We start from the raw sequence: 18,312 nt of genomic DNA on the forward strand, positions 1-18,312 counted from the left end.
CCCGACTGCTGACTGGCCGCACGAGCTGCTGGCAGCGAATCAAGCCCCTCTGTATCGGCCGGTTCCAGGCCCGGCGGTGGGCCTGGGAGAGGTCGGTGGGAGGTTGCCCTGGGTCTGGTAGAACCTCGGTCTTTTGGGGCGGCCCAGGTGCAACTTGGGCACGTGCATGTGGTAAACCCCGGGCGGGAGCACTTAAAACAATGTGGTTCTCTCATGCTTGCAACACTAGGGGATGAAGTAGGGGTTGAGCGGCCAACTGGCCCTAAGGCTGTGTGGAGCTCGTGCGCGCGAAGCAGTAGGTCCATAACCGACGGGACCGGCGTACCGTACAACGCAACCCGATACTTCTCCAATGAATGTTTACATATGAGCTCGATCTGTTCATGCTCCGGCGGCGGGCACCTTAGCTTATTAAACTCACCGAGCATGTGAGCTACAAACGTCGGGGGGGCTCCTCCGGTGATTGGACGCGATCGAGGATGCCCCGCCAAACGTGCTCTTGGTTATCAGCTGACACAAACACTGATTCAAAAAGTTGGTAAAAATGTGCCCATGTAGTAATGTGAGAGCTGAGGGCCCTAAACCATTTACTGGGCTCTCCCTTGAGGAAGTGAGGGAGCTCCCTCAGAACCTGCGAGTCGGTTAGGCGCAGTGACGATCTGTAGCTGTCCACTGATTGGAGCCACTCCTCCGGTGACACTCCACCGTCACCAGCGAACACTGGGGGCTCCAGCTTGGCCTGGTGCTGCGCTGCAGCGATCATCCTCGATGTATTGCAGAGTTCTGCCAACTGACGCTGGAGAAGCACAGGGGGCTCCGTGTTAATCCCTTTCTGCGTGAACGGTGTGGAGAAAGCCACTGGGTTGGGGTTCTCTGAGGAGATGCTTGCTCCCCGGTTCCCCTCGCGCCACCATCCAAGTGCTTCAGAAGGTTCTTTTGTAGCTCCAGCGAATCGTGCAAGCAGACTCGCAGTTTCTCCACCTCTTCTTGCAAGCTTTCCACCTTAAGGTTGAGGTCATGAGGGGTAGAGCGAGGGATGATGTACTTTGTCAGGCTGGGAGCTTCAGCATCCGAGTTGTAGCCGTCTCCCTCGCTCCCTGTGTCTGGGTGGGACGCCATTTCAAAAGTATGGCCGAAACAACTCTCTCCCACAAAAGTTATGGCGAAGTGAAAAGAGCGTTCACACACAGTACCTAAGCGCCAATATCAGTCAGTTAGAGAGCGTCCGTGCTCACTCCGATGCTTCAATGCTTCACACAAAACAACACGTCCCTCTGAATGAACACTGAGTCAAAGTCACTGTAGCGTTAGCCTTAGCTTTAGCACCGCCGATGTCGTAACGGTCCAATAGCACTAAGTTAGCGGTCCGACGGACCGTACAGTTACTCACGGAGCACTCTCCCTCGGCAGGCGAGCGTGTCAAGCGATGGGTCGGCGCTCTTCCGTGCCTGCAAATACCGTTGAAATCGCGGAGAGTCGGCTCCTTCACTGGGTCCAATCGGCCCGGCCAATACAGCCAGACGAAGAGAAAAAAAAACACGCCACCTCAGCCGAGGTGTCGATCGTTGAAAAACACGGGAAAAATATCCGAGCCCACCGTCTGTCGGTCCGGATGACGATGAAGATCCAGAGAACAATGTTCGGGCGCCACTTTGTAACAGCAGTCTGGCGAGGAAGGAGCGGCTAGCAGGTCCAGCGAGCGTGTGGTGTGGGGGTTAGCCGAATAACCCGAAGCCAGTCGGTTAAATCCAATAACAGACCTTTATTTGGTGTGGCAACATTACACCTCATAAGCCAGGTCTCCACGGCTGTACTCGTCCGTGCATACATGCGCGGAGGCTGGTATCGCCGGCGCCAGCTGGTCACAATAGTATGGTTTCTTTTGAGAGAAAAGAACATGAGCAGCATAGAATGGCTGCCGCTAACAACACACACCCCCTAGGAGACTCCCACAACTACTACAATAGTAGGGCAACCCCCCCTAGTGGTGCTATAACCCAAAAGGGTTGTTACACTCTGGAGGCTTGGAAGAGCTAGCATGTCCACCTGCCCATCCCACCACCTTATCCACATTCTCATACAGCTTTTCAGGCCCTAGCTCAATCCCTTGGTAAATTAGCAGATCTATTCCCAGCTCAAGCCCCCAATTTATTAGGTCAGGCTGCAGCACTGTCGCCATTCTTAGCTCAGTTACCTCAGTTACCTGCTCCGTTGTCTGCAGTTCACTTACCTGCTCAGGTTGCAGCTCAGTCATTAGCCTCGCCAACTGCAGCTCAGTCCAGTCTCCTGTCCAGTCCGTAGTCCAGTCTCCTGCTGTCCAGTCACCTGCTGGCCTGCCACTGGCGGCTCCCATGCCGTCGCCTGCAGCTGCTCCGCCTTCGGCGGCCCCTACACCATTGTCTGGTCCAGTGATCACCTCGCTTCAATTCAATTCAATTCAATTCAATTCAATTTTATTTATATAGCGCCAAATCACAACAACAGTTGCCTCAAGGCGCTTTATTGCCAAGCCTGATTTTTGTTGATGTATTATAAATATTCTTGTTTTATTGTTATTGTTATTTACTTAATTGTCATCAAATAAATATCCTTGTAAAATTGTTCAAAGTTAGTGTTCATAAAAATTCATGTTAAACATTAGTGTTCATACATGTTAAAAATCATCATCATCAATCATTCATAACATGAAACTTTTGGACTGACACAACACATATAACAATGTCACAAATATATTCAAATAAATACATTTCTCATTGTGAGTCAGCCATTGTGTGGCTGACTCTTCCTCACTGCTTTCGTTTTGGTCACCCACTGCTGCGCTTGGCCCTGGAGTGTCCTCAGGGAGAGAGGAAATTAGGACAGGAGGCCTAATGGAAGGCATCTGTCCTATCACCTCATCCATGAGGGCAAACCAGGGCCAAGTAGCAGCAGTGGGCTTCCCACTGACTCCCTCTCCTGAGTCTGGATACTTGCAATCCTAAAGGCAGAGGAAATCAAAAATGTCATTAGACAAATAAAAACAACACAACTCTTAGTAATTGTACATTTATTAACTTGTGTTCTTAAGAATTATCTTCTTGATAACACACATACTTTTGTGACTTCCATCCATAAATAAAGCCACGGCTGGCTGAGTTGGTTGTGTTCCTGTGACGCTCCTCCAATAATCCATAATGAGTCATACTTGTACTTTGCGTATTTATTTTAAGAACAAAACAAAAACAAACTTTTGCGCTTTCAATCACTTTACAAATAGCACATGCATTAACTGACGTGTCAAAAATGACAGTCAACAGAAAAGTTTGCCCACAAACCACTCACCCAACACACCTGCTGCGAACACCGGGATCAGGTAAATAAACTGCGACCACACCCCCATACAATCACCTGAGATGCAGGTAAAGCTTTGCACCTGTGCCACCATAACAAGTAGACAAAACATAAACATCAACTTTGGCTCTTACACATACATACTTTGTATTTTTTTTTAGTTATCCCATTTCTTCTGGCCTGCAAGGGGGTGACTTTCCCCTGCAGGCCCATCTTCTCCAGAATTGTCCTGATCACACACAACAAATAAGAGAAGAGAGGAAACCATGGCAACTATGTTAATCCCTAAATCCAAAAGTTTTCACAGCAGAACACCAGAGGAATATCTCAGGTTCTGTACAGCATGAGGGTTAAAAAAAACATACTAATATGAATATGATGTGTACATTGATTTATTCTTGTACCTGCATGCCACAGTCGCCGAATTCTTTACCCCAGTGAATAGGTGATCTGTCATGGTCCTGAGTCTGATGACTCAGTGTTTTGTGTTTCTTTATATTATTCTTTGTTCTCGTTTATTCTGTTTTGCCTTTTGTTTAGGTTTGCTATGTGTTAGTGTTTTTGTTTCATGCCTGCCTGTGTTCCCTCTGTCTGTCCATGGTGTCACTGTTTCTGCTCATGAGTCTGCCTGTCAAGTTCAGTGTCCTGTCGGGTTCTCTGTGTCTGTGTGTTTCCTGTTTTATTCTGAAAGTTCATGTCTCATGTCAGTGTGTTCAGTTTTACCTCTCCTCTGTCTCGTTAGCCTAATTTCTCCCAGCTGTGTCTCCCTCCTGTTGCCCATTCCCTGATTACTCCCCTGTGTATTTAAGCCCTGTGTTTTCCTGTGCTCTCTGTCGCGTCGTCTGTTTTACTCCATGTCCGTCTGCAGAATTCTGTGTCACCCGGTGTTCAGTCTGCGTCTCTCCGCCATCCTTCTTTGTGCTTTTTGTTCCTCCTCCTGTGCGTGTTTGGTTTAAGTTGAGTTCTTTAGTTTTCCCCAGTTTAGGTTTGTTTACTCCCCGCTCTGCTCCTCCTGTTTTTGTCACCTTATCACCTCTGTAAATAAACATTCACTCGCACCCCAGCCAGTGCCTGCATTTTGGATCCTTTTCTCAATTCACCACACGACTGCTGCGCAGCTGTGACATGATCGTTATCTCCTCGTTTTAATAAATTGAGCCGTTTGGTCTTTGTACCCTACAACATATCACAAAAAGGTTAAAACTAAATTAGCTGTATGTAAGCGGCAATAGATGAAAAACTGCGGACCCACCATACAAGCTAGTTTATGATTATTTTAATAAAAAAAAACAAAAAACAACATGTCTATGCAGATGCCCAAAGCTTAACAATACAACTGCTTATAAAAATGTAACTTTTGTTCCACCAGGTTTTCATATACTTACATTTGAAAGTGTTTTCCTCTCCCGCATTAACTCCCGCTTCGACCGCCATTGTTATCAGAAAAAATCCCCTGTATGGCCCGCAATGAATCCTGGCATATGGTAGGACACGAAGGATACACCGACCCATCCTTCAAATTCGGGGAAATGAAGGACGCATTTGTTGCCACATTTGGAGGACTCTTCGAATTTGGACACCCTTCGTTGCGTCGCTGTGACATCATTGCCTACAAATATGTCCTTCGAAGCATGCTACTTCTGAATTTGGACACAGCAAGAGTTAAAAGTGCCAGAGGCCATTTAAACACTCCATGTGTATGTGAATGTGTGGTTAAGTCTTCAAAAATATTTATTCAGCATTTTTAGGAATGTTAATTAAATTAAATAATTTCTGTTGTTTAATACCTAAAATATTCAACTCATATATGGTGTCCAACGTTTGCCAAAATTAGGACAAACTGCACAACGCCTCAATATTTATTTATTAAAACTGCAGTAATTTTTCACTCGTTCACATTAGAAGCATACATCTTTGCACAGATTTTGTTCATATGTTGATTACCGGATTTCTGGATTAAAATGTGATTTAAAGCATATTTTTAAAATGGTTATATGCTAAAATAAAATAAAATAATAATAATTAGGAGAGGAAAAAACTGACTTACTTTTTCTGTGTTTCAGGCTTAGTAACTTTGACACAGTAATATCTGCTGCACCATTCACACCTCTGATGAGATTGTTAGGTTTATTTTGATAACAAGATTGTTTAAACATAGTTTGTAATTGCAGAGAAATACTCCATTCATTTTGGCCATGTCATTTCCGAGCTGGAAGCTCAGGAAGCCCTTTGGGGCTTAACAGTCTAGTTGTTTCCTCCTCTGTATTTATACCTTCAGCTTGTTTCTGCTATTTGCTATCTTCCTCAAACTTTGTGTTCTAGCTTGTGTGTCTCCTGCGAAATAACTTCTGCTAAATTACCTGTTTCTAACTAATGTTATCTTCACTTTGTAAGATATCAGCAATAAAGCTACTTTTGATTTTTACATCCAGTTTTCAAAGTTCAGTATTTTGGGTCCTGCTACACTTGGAGCCTTCACATATGTACTTTGTCTTTCAGTTCAAGAATTAACAGCAAGTGTGGGTTACAAACTGGTTTACAGAAAATTGTGAAATAAAAGGAGCTACATTAAAAACGTATCATATGAGATTATCTAGTTGTTCTGTTCAACAGCCTGCATTGGTGCATGCTTGCGGCAATAACATTCAAGGTTCTAGGTCAGAGATGAGCAGTTATGATGTTACTGCCTACCAAACAAACAGTTCTCCAGAAAATTGCTTCGCCACTCCTGAAAGATCCGTCTGACTTCTGTTTGTAAACAGTAAAAGATATAATGTTTCTTAAAAGTGTCTGTTTCCCTGATTAGCATTAAGAATAATTAATCTAGATTTTTAATCACATTACTATTCCCCTTTTTCTGTTGACAAACTGTTTCTCAAGTTTTATTCTATAAAAACTGCTATCTAGTCTTAAAAGTTCATGACTCCACGATAAGAAAGAGATTGGCATCCAGGCCATTTCTGCACCAAGATCCAAGACGAAAACTCCTGCTGAGCAAAAAGAAAACACAAAAGCTTGTCTCTGTTTTGCCAGAAAACTTCTTGATGATCCCCCAAGACTTTTGGGAAAATACTATTTGGGCTGACAAGACAAAAGCTGAAAAAAAAAAGCTGAACCTGAAAGACTTGCTGTGGCAAATGGACCATGAACTCTGCTGTCTACAAAATACATCCTGAAGGAGAACGTTCAGATATCAGTTCATGACCTCATGCTGAAGCACGTGATGGAGAGATGAATTGAATTCATACCAATTACCTGCCTTGTTACACATTAGACTTGGTGACACATGAACAGAGCACCCATGTAAAAGCAGAAAATAGTCTAAACAAAATGGTTTTATTTGGCCATTACTGCCATCATGATTAAAGTGGACAAAGTAGCAAACACAATTATCTTAAGTATAAAAATACAGATTTCCTATCTCCAAAAGAAAACCAGAGAAAGTACAGACAACTTTTCTGCCTGACTGTTTTTCAGAAGAATGAGAGGCACCTTCAGGCCGTGGTCTCATGGGCTTAAGATGCATACTCTGCTGACTGCTAATGGTGTTATGTTACTAACCAAGAATTGGGTTAGTATTAACATACACAGTGTGCACAGCAGTTATCATAAAAATAGTAAAGTCCTGGGTAAAATATATGGACCTGCATGAAACAGTCTTAAACTCCACATCCTGTGAGCAGTGGTGTATTAAAGTCGACATGTATTAAGACCATGGAGCCCTGATCTAAAAAAAAACTAAAAAATCTTAAATTTCACATTGTCCGTTTGAAGTCTTGGATTGAAGTCTGTGTCTGTGGCAAACAAACACTGTTTCAGTACATTTCTTAAGTTCAGTTTCACTATTTTCACTGCAATCGAGCTGATGCATGTTAGGATGTCAAATATGAAAGCAGTGACTCAGTGCAAAGTCCCCAAACTTCCTCAAGGGTTCAATCCAACATGGCACGATAAGCTGAGAAAACTCTGACTTGCATATTCAATTGTTAGATTGCAATTGTTTGGCCATGGTTAATCCTGCGGTACAGTATTCGTCATTTTAAAATACAACTGTGAACCTTTTTTTCCCTGATGATCCATCTGCTCACAGTCAGGTCTACAGAACAAACAGCTCTTTATAACTAAAGCATCATCTTTTATCCTCTCTTACGAACTCTTCTCTCCCCTCTCTCCACTGCTGTTGAAATCATTCAACACACAACTCGAGTGGTGCTATGCTTATGTCCTCTTTTTCACTGTTTTGCTTTACACAATGTTGCTTGTACAGAAAGATTTGATTGCACTTCTTTTCGTGATATGAGTTTACTTCTCTCATTAAGCACATCACATAACTATGATTATTTTCACTTAATTGTTCAATTTATAATGCTGCACTTCTTTTTTTTATTCTATATTTTCAGGAATATTACCATTAGTGTAATCGCATTGTATATATTTCTAAACTTCATACTAGTATAAGAAGTGTCTTAATTAGACAGTCTCAGGTTGACGAGACCCTGAGTAATTTTTTTTAATAAAAACTACCAAAATTGTCTTGTCAAGATTCAACTTTCTAAGAGCACTTAACCAAATATTAGTGTGTGTGTGTGTGTGTGTGTGTGTGTGTGTGTGTGTGTGTGTGTGTGTGTGTGTGTATTAGAGATAGTGCCAGCTGCAGATGTTGTTTGTCCAGTGGGATGTTGTCAGGACAAGTGACAACACAGACACAAACAGCCAATCAAAGCACAGAAAAGGAGAACACACCAAACTGCTTTATCTGTGTACATCACAATCTCTTTCATTGTTAAAGTAACTTTTTCATCTAGCACTTTTAGTCTTGGTTTTGACATAAATAACATTCAGTATGTCCTCCTCGCTTCATCACTTATTGTTAGATTATTGATCAAATCAGTCATGCATCAAACTGATTGATCAGCTATCAGATGAGTTGCATCAGCTGAGCTGGATCTCCCCTCTTTGATTCCCGATTTGAACTCTCCTGCAGAAGAGACACAAGACACGGTCAGACTCAGTCAATCAGTCAATCAATCAATCAATCAGTCAATCAATCAATCAGTCAATCAATCAGTCAGTCAAACCTTTGACCCTAAGTAGCACTGTTTTCTCCCTCCACATGTTGCTCTCCCGTCTGTAAGCTCCACATCTGTATCTCCCACTGTCTCCATCTGTGGGGTGTTTCAGGGTCAGACTGAGGTCTCCAGTTTTCAGCAGGTCTTCATTCATCTTTGTTCGGTCTCTGTAATCCTGGTTCTGTTCTTCAGGCTGGTCAGATCCATTCTGATAAATATGGACAGTCATAAGTGTTTTGGGTTCAGTGCGTCTCCACTCCACTTTAGTGTCACCAGGTAGATCACCAGTGGTTTCGAAGGGTAGCTGGACAGAATCCACCCCTTCCTCCACCTCCACCTGACAATCTGAGAGGACAAAAAACATTGAAAAACTACTCCTGCTGCAACACACATAGTTGCAGACAAACTAGAGGAAGGAACCAGATGAAATCACAACAGGTGACAGAAATCTAGGAAATAAAAGCAGCTTTTCAAACGTTTAGAGATGATCAGAGTCTGATTGCACTGTTTTGTTTCATTTTTGTTTGCTTGTTCTTTCGGTGGGGGCTGTTTAATATGCTGCTTAACAGTAATTTCTTCTTCTCTTGAAACTGCTGCACTTGCTAATATTTTGCTGAGAATCAACAGTGAGGTGAATCACAGTTTGTGGTCCAGTTCAATACCCAGGGCCACATGTGTGAATCATTAGTTTCTATTATGATGTAGAAGAAGTGCAATTCAAATATGTTCCTTGAAATACAAAATGACCTGTTACAGGTCACTGACCTCTGACTTTCAGCTCCACTCGCTTCTTCATCAGGATGCTTCCCTCGCTGCTGTAGACGGTGCAGGTGCAGATGTCTCTGTTCCACTGTATGGGGTAGTTCACAGTCAAACTGAGGTCTCCAGTTTTCAGCGTGTCTTCATTCATCCTTGTTCGGTCTTTGAAAAGCCAGTCCTGTTCATCAGGCTGGTCAGAGCCACTATGATACACATGAATCGTCCTGTTGTCTCTATCTGTCCATTCCACTTTAACATCTTCAGGTAAATCAAATGTGGTTTTGCAGGGCAGCAGGACAGACTCAGCCCCTGACTCCACCTCAACCTGGAGAACGAAGAAGACTACAAAGGACAATATGAGCTGTAAAGACAGAGGTAGCAGCAGCAATGAGCACATTTGCTTTATTGCATTAGAAGGCATAGCATACATTTTAACTGCTATGGAGACGACACCCAACTTTACCCATCAATGAGCCAGATGATACCATTAATTAGTTGAATTAAAAGAATGACTTAAAAACATAAGATGACTAAATGACTTTCTGCTTCTAAATTCAGATAAAACTGAGGTTATTGTATTCGGCCCTAAAAATCTTAGAAATATGGTATCTAACCAGATTCTTACTCTGGATGGCGTTACCTTGGCCTTCAGTAACACTGTGAGGAACCTTGGTGGGTTTTTTTTATAATGCAATATTTATTTGCTTTAAGGACAAAGGGAAACTGTCTTATACAGCACACCAGAAACATACAATATATTGGGTTTCCCGAGAACATTACCCCAAACCCAAACCCTAAATCCCTTTTCTCCCCCTCCTCACCCCGCCCTCCCTACCAACACATATCACCTTTGCAGCATAACCATAACCTTCCAATGACACTACAGGTTAACATAATGAACAAGGAGAAAGGTACAATAGGTCAGTGATTTAAAACAAAAAGAGAACTGCATGTATTAACTCCCTGTTGCACATTCCTAAGCAACCTCAAGCAGAAGATGTAGTAGTGGGTTAACAGGAAGACTGGTATTTGTTAGTGATGACAGTAACTTTATTACCTTGCCCCAGAATAAGAACACATCAGGATGAACCTTGGTGTTTTTAACTAGGATATTTCCTTTAATGGACATATTAAACAAATATGCAAGACTGTTCCTTCCATTTGTACAGTATCTATAAACTAGAAATATCCTGTCTCAGAATGATGCTGAAAAACTAGTTTATGCATTTATTACTCCAAGGCTGGACTACTGTATTATCAGGATGTCCTAAAAACTCTCTGAAAAGCCTTCAGTTAATCCAAAATACTGGTTGTTTACTGAACTTTTAGCCACTTCGTGGAAGAGAGCTGCTCTCTCCCTTAATCTGTGTTCCAGGTTACCGCACCTGATTGCCACAGCTGAGCAATGTCAAGTTTTGTGGCCAGCCACAGAGGAATTGTACTTTTCTTTTCATTTTACTCTATAATTCAGCCTCTTCTTTTTTTAAGGAAAACTAGGGTTTTTGTCTGTTGTTTTGGCTTTGGAGACCCTGAAGATTAGGATGACCGTATTTTGATTTTCAAAAAACAGGACACTTGGCCCAGCACTGAACTGTTTTGCCATAGTTGTCATAGTTGCCCAAACTGTTTTGTCCCCACTGGTGGAATTGAGGTCAGGCCTCTGAAACTTTTTGGTGAACTGAAGCTCTTTGTTGGCTTTATGGGATTGTTTTGTTTGTCTTGATCAATGTTTGATTAGTGGTTGTTGGTGAATGTTCATGACAATTTTAATATTAATGGTCAAGGAACTGACCTCACAGCCATTCATTGTGCAAATGTACTGTTTATAAGGTTGGGGAAACCTGCAGTCAGCTGAGACTGAAGAACACCAAGACAGACTTTTAATTCATTTGAAAGCCTGATGCTTAGCCTCGTCCACCCCAGCTGTAAAACTCAGAAACCAGTCTTACTTGTTATCATCTATCGTCCACCTGGGCCTTACACAGAGTTTCTCTCTGATTTCTCAGACTTTTTATCTGATTTAGTGCTCAGCTCAGATAAAATAATTATTGTGGGTGATTTTAACATCCATGTAGATGCTAAAAATGACAGCCTCAACATCGCATTTAATCTGTTATTAGACTCAATTGGCTTCTCTCAAAATGTAAAAGAACCCACCCACCACTTTAATCACACTCTAGATCTTGTTTTAACGTATGGCATAGAAACTGAACATTAACAGTGTTTCCTGAAAACCCTCTGCTGTCTGATCATTTCCTGATAACATTTACATTTACAATAATTGATTACACAGCAGCGGAGAGTAGACTTTATCACAGTAGATGTCTTTCTGAAAGTGCTGTAACTAAGTTTAAGAATATAATCCACCCACTGTTATCATCTTCAATGCCCTGTACCAACATAGAGCAGAGCAGCTATCTGAACGCTACTCCAACAGAGGTCGATTATCTTGTTAATAATTTTACCTCCTCACTACGTACGACTCTGGATACTGTAGCTCCTGTGAAAACTAAGGCCTCAAATCCGAAGTACCTGACTCCGTGGTATAATTCTCAAACACGTAGCCTAAAGCAGATAACTCGTAAGCTGGAGAGGAAATGGTGTGTCACAAATTTAGAGGATCATCATTTAGCCTGGAGAAATAGTTTGCTGCTTTATACGACATTGTATACTGTAACTCTTGTAAACCTCATGTCAATAATTTGTATAAAGGTTCTCAGTGGTTGGACGAGATCAGATCAATCGAGTTAAGCACATACACTCTTTAATAAAGTCATAAAGTCATGTTGTGGAGCTTTTTCACTGATCAGTGACTAAGTCTCAAGGGGGTTTCTGATTTCTGGAACAAAAGTGGAAGTTTCTCTACAGCTCTATCAGCTGTCTGTACTCTTTATTACTTCAGTTTCAATAGAAGATGCTCACCTTTTCTGAAAATGTGTCGGAAAAGAAATAAAACACCCCCAAGAACCAGAACCAGAACAAGGAGAATGAGGAGCGCTTTGGCCCAGGATGGAAATGGTTCTGTAGAGACAGCATTTTCAAAAAAATCATGAATCCTGAACTAAATCTATAGCATTAACCTCTGATTTGCATCTACAATACTGACCTTTGACCTGCAGCACTACTTTCTGTCTCAGGATGTCTTTGTCTCTGTAGATGGTGCAGATGTATCCTCCACTGTCTCTCTCTGTGGGGTATTTCAGGGTCAGACTGAGGTCTCCAGTTCTCAGCAGGTCTTCATTCATCTTTGTTCGGTCTCTGTAAAGTCCATCCTGTTTTTTAAGTTGGTCACTTCTGTTTGAATATACATGGACTATCATGAGTTCAGTATCAGAGTGAGTCCACTCCACTGTGGTGTCCTCAGGCAGGTCAGGTTTTGTTTTGCAAGGCAGTATGACAGAGTCTGAGTCCTTCTCCACATTCACCTCTATCTAGTGGTCTGAGAGGACAATAAACAACCAAATCATAATGCTGTAGAAGCAGTAGCAGTAAAAATGAAAGTGGTGATATACTCTGGGATCTGTGTTTGCTCAGGGGCAATTGGTGGATATTGTAATTTATCTTTAGCACAAAACTGACAACTTCAGTGCAGCTTCACTTGCTTTATGGATAACATACATAAAGTAAAATTTAACATGAAATGGATTGTGCATATAATTATGAGTCTTGTGATGCATAGCAGAAAAAAATTAATTTGGCTAGTTAGTCAGTTAGTCCCCTTGTACCATTACTGTTTCATTAGGTGATGATAGTGATGTACAGTAGGAACTGCCCTTTTAGCATGCAGTTAATTACAAACCAAAAGCTGGTCTGGACAGATGATGGACAGGATCAAGCCTGTTAAAAAAGACGTTCATATAAATCTCAACCATGCAGTTTGTATCTTATCTCTTTTTGAATATTTTGTGATTGTTTTTGTGTTTTAGAGCTGCATAAATTAAATTTGACTTAATTTGTTTCCCAAAAAGGTGAAACCTTTGAAGGAAGCTCATATTTATGCAAGTGACTTACTGTGGTGCTCACAAGATTTCTACTCAGCATTTAAGTGTTTATGGTGTTGCTTCATGTGAGAACCTTTTAGGTACAGTGAGCTTCATGTTTACTGTACATACAGGATGTAAAATGTTTGAGTCTAATCATCCACATTTTGGGTTTTTGTTTGTTTTGTCAAGTCAAGAAACTGTTAGTGTTTGGTTTTCCAACATATCATTATCATATCAATATTCAATACATCCATCAGTCTAACATCTGACCTGTCTACAGTACTGATCTTTCACCCATATTTACAGAGGCTATGTAGATTGTTGCTAACCTTTGACCTGCAGCTGTACATCTCTCAGTCTCCGTTCTCTTCTCCCATCACTGATGGAGCAGGTGTAGTTGCCACTGTCAGTCAGTTCTGGTTTCCTTAGAGTGAGGGTGAAGTCTAAAGTATCCAGAGCATCAGGCCTCATCGATGTGCGCCCACTGTAGCGCTGGTTTTGTCCTCTGAGATCATCTCCTCCTTCTCGTCGTATGTGGACAGATTTTGGGTCAAAATCATTGCGATTCCAGATCACTGTGGGATTAATCTCAGGCATAACACCTGAGTACTGGCAGGGCAATGGGACAGACCTTTCTCCCTCGTTCACCTCCACCACCAAAACCAAAGCCAAAGTGGAAACTATGAGGAGTTACACAAAAATGAAAAGATGGTAAAGATGAATTCAAAGAAGAGCAAAACCTGTAAGTTAATTTAAGTGATTTCTGTAATCTGCATTCCATTTTGTATCCTTAACAAATAAATAATTATATATATTCTTTTTTTTTTTGCCTGTCCCGTTTGGCTCTTTTGCCATCAGAATTATTGTCTAAAGGCAAAGAAAGATGCCCAACAGATTTACTTTACCAAATGGACCATCCCAGCCTTGCCGTACTGGTTTATTTGATTCACCTTTTATTGTTTATTTTATTTTCATTTGCTAAACACGGGACAGACTTGACTGGGGAAAAAAAAAGGAGAAAGAAAGAGGGAAAGAAAAAGAGTGGGGAAGAGAGATAAAGGGAAAAAACCAAAAATCAACAAAACAAACAGACAAAAAATACATATATCATTCACCTGGGTCACCTGTTGAGAAAGAAAAAAGAGAAAACAAGCAAAGAAAAAGAGCAATATAATAAACAACATCATTGCGATGATCTATGTGAATATAACAGTAAATACTAAATATTAAACATTATTGTGCAGCACGTAAGATCAACAGCGCACAGTGTGCTTTGAGGTAGGAGCCAAAAAGGGTGTAGTTTGTGTGTGAGCACCCGTGTGTACACCTGTGAGCATGAACGCGCTTGTATTTAAAAGGTTCCTTCATGTAATGATCTGCTAGAGGGTGTGGGGGGCCACAGCCCCGTCCTCCAGGGCATGAAGCAGGTATGGAGGAGATCCAGGCTCCAGACATCCAGAGGCCGCAAGAAACACAAGAGACCAAGGAAGACCAACAGAGGGGCAATAATTATATATATTCAAAAAATTCCCCTCTCACCGCTGCGGCAGTCTATCCTTCAAGCTCGGGTCCTCTACAAGAGTATTCCAGTATCTAAGCTGTTCCCAGGACTGCTAGGACCTAGTTTGGGAGTCACCGCACGTAGTGCTCCGATTACCACTGGGACCACTTTTACCTTCACCCTCCACATCTTCCCGAGCTTTTCTCTGAGCCCTTGGTATTTCTAAAGCTTCTCATGTTCCTTCTTCCTGATTTTGCTGTCATTTGGAACTGCTACATCGATCACTATGGCCGTCTTCTTCTGTTTGTCTACCACCACTATGTCGAGTTGGTTAGCCACCATCATTTTGTCCATCTGTATCTGGAAGTCCCACAGGATTTTAGGTTGGTCATTCTCCACCACCCTCTCTCATTTCCACTTCCTCCATTTCCACTGCCACCTCCACTTCATCTTTAACCATTCAATCCTCACACCTTCGCCTACTGTGCAGGGTTGTCTACAGCAGCTAAAAGACGTCCTTTTTTATGAAAAGGTCAAAAGTAGTTCTCAGGCTGCTAATGCAAGGAACTGCATACAGAGTGAGTCCTGGTTTGATACCAGTGGGCACCGGATTGTAGAGCACTCTTCACAAAATGCTTTTGTCTAAATAATAAAATAAATAAAAAGAAAAGAAACGCAGGTCTTTCAGAATTAACTGGTTTCCATTTTAGAAAGTGCAATACTTTAACGTTGAACTAAAACAACGTCTGTCCAAAAACCCAACAAAACCCATTGTTGTATTTACAAGCATATGAGTTTTAAAGAAAACATTTCCTTAAATTCAAGAATATGTAATTAATCTCAAGTACAGTTAAATTCAAATATAACAAAGTGTACATGTGACCTAAACTAAGGTACCAAACATGAAGCTTTACTCTGTAAATGTAAAGTAGCTCTTACTATCCCAACTCTCACACAACACACATCATTACATTTGTATTTTGTACAGTGCATTAATCTAAATAATCAAATAAACACCACACAGTGAGATTATCTGCCTTAAACTGTGGTGTGAGTGCAGATTGATCTGAATTCAGTTTCTTACCATTTATGAGGAGCAGGATCATCAGCAACGTCTTCATCTGTAAAAACCTCAAACAAACACAAAGTCCTTTAAATGTGCTGCTGACTGAACAAAGAAACAAACACTCTCCAGCTGTAAGAACACAAGGAAAGTGTCACTTTTGTTTTTAAGAGGAAGTCAGTCATGTGACATGAAACTGTCCAGTGTGACAAGCAGACACAAGGCTCATCAGCAGACTGACATGTATTAAACATCATTTGAACATAGAACCTTAAAAAACCTCAACCTTAAAAAAGTGTAAGTTTAATAACCTAAAGCTTCAGCTTGTCTTTGTATTTGGGATATATTATCTATATAAGTGTGGGGCTCATCAGTAACACAGAGTTGACTGTGTTTAATAAATAATATGTCAGAATTATTTTAAAGTTTAATCTAAGATTATCTCCAAAAGTTGATTCTGTTCATCTGGACGTAGCGTTTTGTGGGAGAAATGTTTCGTCACTCATCCAAGTGACTTCTTCAGTCTCAGCTGACTGCAGGTTTTCCCAATCTTATAAACAGTACATTTGCATAATGACTGAAACAAAACGCTACGTCCAGATGAACAGAATCAACTTTTGGAGATTCACTTTCCTGGATGATTGAGAATGCTTCAAGACGTTAATCTAAGATTAGTTTTAAGTTTTGTAATTTAAGCTGGACTGTTTGAAACAACACTGATGGGACATTTTGCACCACCTTTTCAGACCAGACAGAAACTCATGATGGTCCTGGCAGGTCAGGGTTTGTTTTCCTTCTTTCCTTCCTCTGCTTCCTCTCTGTGTCTCCTTCCCTCTCTCTTTCCTCTCAGGTGGGTGGCATGATCTCCAGTTTCCCTGTGCTCTGGCTGTTTGTCATCAGCTCATTCACTCAGTAGAAGTTAAAGACTGGCAGGACCTCCACTCTCTCCCAGACTGTTGCCCTATCAGCAGAGATGGGGAGTTACAAGTAACGCGTTACTGTAATCCGATTACTTTTTTCAAGTAACGAGTAATGTAAGGGATTACTATTGCAAAAAGGGTAATTAGATTACTGTTACTTTCCCATAAGCACACTGCATTACTGCGTTACTAAAACCGTGATTTTTTGCGAGAATGTCTCATGACAGTGACGTAAGCGAGTGTGACGTTCGTGGCAACAGCTGTGTGCAGATAAACAATGAATAATATATCGAGTGCGGGAGAGAGTATGAGCGTGCAGCGTTTAAAGCTTGGAAGTACTGACCTTACTTTGAGTTTGATTCCGTAAAAAGTGACAAAAACATTAGCGTCCGCTGTTCACTGCGTGTTACTACTTTTTACAGTGAAAAAACCCCTAAATTACACATTTTTTAAATTAAAGTGACTGAATAGGTGAATAAATATGTAAATGTCCACGGCTGACCCGGTGACATTAACATGCTTTGCATCCTTTATTGACACACACAGAGCTGCAGCTCTCCCGCTGCCAGCTCAACATAACCACACTGTAGAAATTGGCAGTGAATTTGACATAAAAACCATGTAAAATCCCTACAGAAAAGTATAGTAAACTCAAAAACACAATTTTCCTGCTTCAGTCACTGTGGACTTTTGTAAACTATTAAATATAATGTTTTTGTTATATTTACAACATCAATCTGTGATTATAATCAAATTTATTGGTTAAAACTACAAATACTTTGAATAAAAACAGTGAAATACCTTAATACTCATAACAAAACAATTATGTTAATTTGACATGCAAATATTGTAAAAATTATAGTTTTAGTCAGTTGTTTTTAAAAATGCAAGAATTATATGTAAGTCACTTTACAACTGCATGGATATACTGGGCCTACTTTTAACATGATTCATGAAATGATGCAAATTCAGGGATAGGACTAATAAAAATGTTTTCACAGAAGATGTCATTGTAAACTTTAGAGGTTGCCTCTCTATTTATAGGCTATATAAAAATATACAATTAAAATTGTTTACATTATGTGTGTTTTTAAAAAAAAAAATCATTCGGGCTATTTGCAGCCTATTGTAGAGTAACCTATAAGAAATTATTATTATTTAAATTATTTAAGTAATGCTTCTGTTCAGTCATAATGCTTGTATTCTTTATGTTTCTTTTAATTGCAATGTGATACTTAGACTAGACTACTGTTAGGTTAGCAATGTCTCATTATTTCTATGGTTACTCATCTCCACGGAGCTGTAAGCTACTGTAGGCTACTCTCTGTTGCACTTAGCCGCCTAATTTTGAATGTGCATCTGAAGCTCGTCTCTGATTGGATAATGACGTGAGGGCGGGAGGAGAAGAGCGCCTAGTTCACGACTATAGCTAACGAGCAGTGTTGCCAACTTAGCGACTTTGTCGCTATATTTAGCGAGTTTTCAGACCCCCTTAGCGACTTTTTTTCTAAAAAGCGACTAGCGACAAATCTGGCGACTTTTTCTGGTATTATTGGAGATTTATTTATGACGACTTTTTGACGTGAAAGTGGGTATCGCTTTTACTCTCAACAAGCAGTGGGTGCTGCCGTGGGCACCTCGCCCGTACCAAAGCGCTCACAGGCGGAGGATAGTCCTCCCCCAGCTG

The 18,312-nt window shown here is 41.0% G+C and overlaps 2 protein-coding genes across 4 annotated transcripts in view; both read right to left on the bottom strand.

Annotated features, from left to right (window-relative positions):
* LOC120434683 overlaps positions 1-18,312 on the bottom strand; it is a 257,949-nt gene that overhangs the window by 37,062 nt on the left and 202,575 nt on the right. The window lies entirely within an intron of this gene.
* On the bottom strand, positions 7,979-15,853 carry LOC120438473. 3 transcript variants are annotated; one of them, XM_039608874.1, is made up of 7 exons: positions 15,727-15,853; positions 13,471-13,821; positions 12,265-12,452; positions 12,081-12,179; positions 9,165-9,500; positions 8,409-8,744; positions 7,979-8,308 (listed from the first exon to the last, which is right to left on the bottom strand). In XM_039608874.1, exons 3-7 carry the CDS (start codon positions 12,401-12,403, stop codon positions 8,229-8,231), a joined length of 990 nt encoding a protein of 329 aa, XP_039464808.1. In that variant the 5' UTR covers positions 12,404-12,452; positions 13,471-13,821; positions 15,727-15,853; the 3' UTR covers positions 7,979-8,228. The 3 variants fall into 3 exon arrangements, with proteins under 3 accessions (XP_039464808.1, XP_039464806.1, XP_039464807.1); XM_039608872.1 differs by having other exon boundaries at positions 12,265-12,597; XM_039608873.1 differs by lacking the exon at positions 15,727-15,853 and having other exon boundaries at positions 12,265-12,995; positions 13,471-13,976.

Source organism: Oreochromis aureus, linkage group 3, assembly GCF_013358895.1.
Source record: "Oreochromis aureus strain Israel breed Guangdong linkage group 3, ZZ_aureus, whole genome shotgun sequence".
In the NCBI taxonomy this organism is placed as follows: Eukaryota; Metazoa; Chordata; class Actinopteri; order Cichliformes; family Cichlidae; genus Oreochromis; species Oreochromis aureus.

Coding starts and splice junctions, on each gene's coding strand:
- LOC120438473 (XM_039608872.1), bottom strand. CDS start 12,478: ATGATAGTCCATGTATATTCAAACAGAAGTGACCAACTTAAAAAACAG. Junction 9,501..12,080: donor CCGACACATTTTCAGAAAAG/GTGAGCATCTTC, acceptor TGTCCTTTGTAG/TCTTCTTCGTTCTCCAGGTT. Junction 8,309..8,408: donor AGTGCTACTTAGGGTCAAAG/GTTTGACTGACT, acceptor TCTCTTCTGCAG/GAGAGTTCAAATCGGGAATC.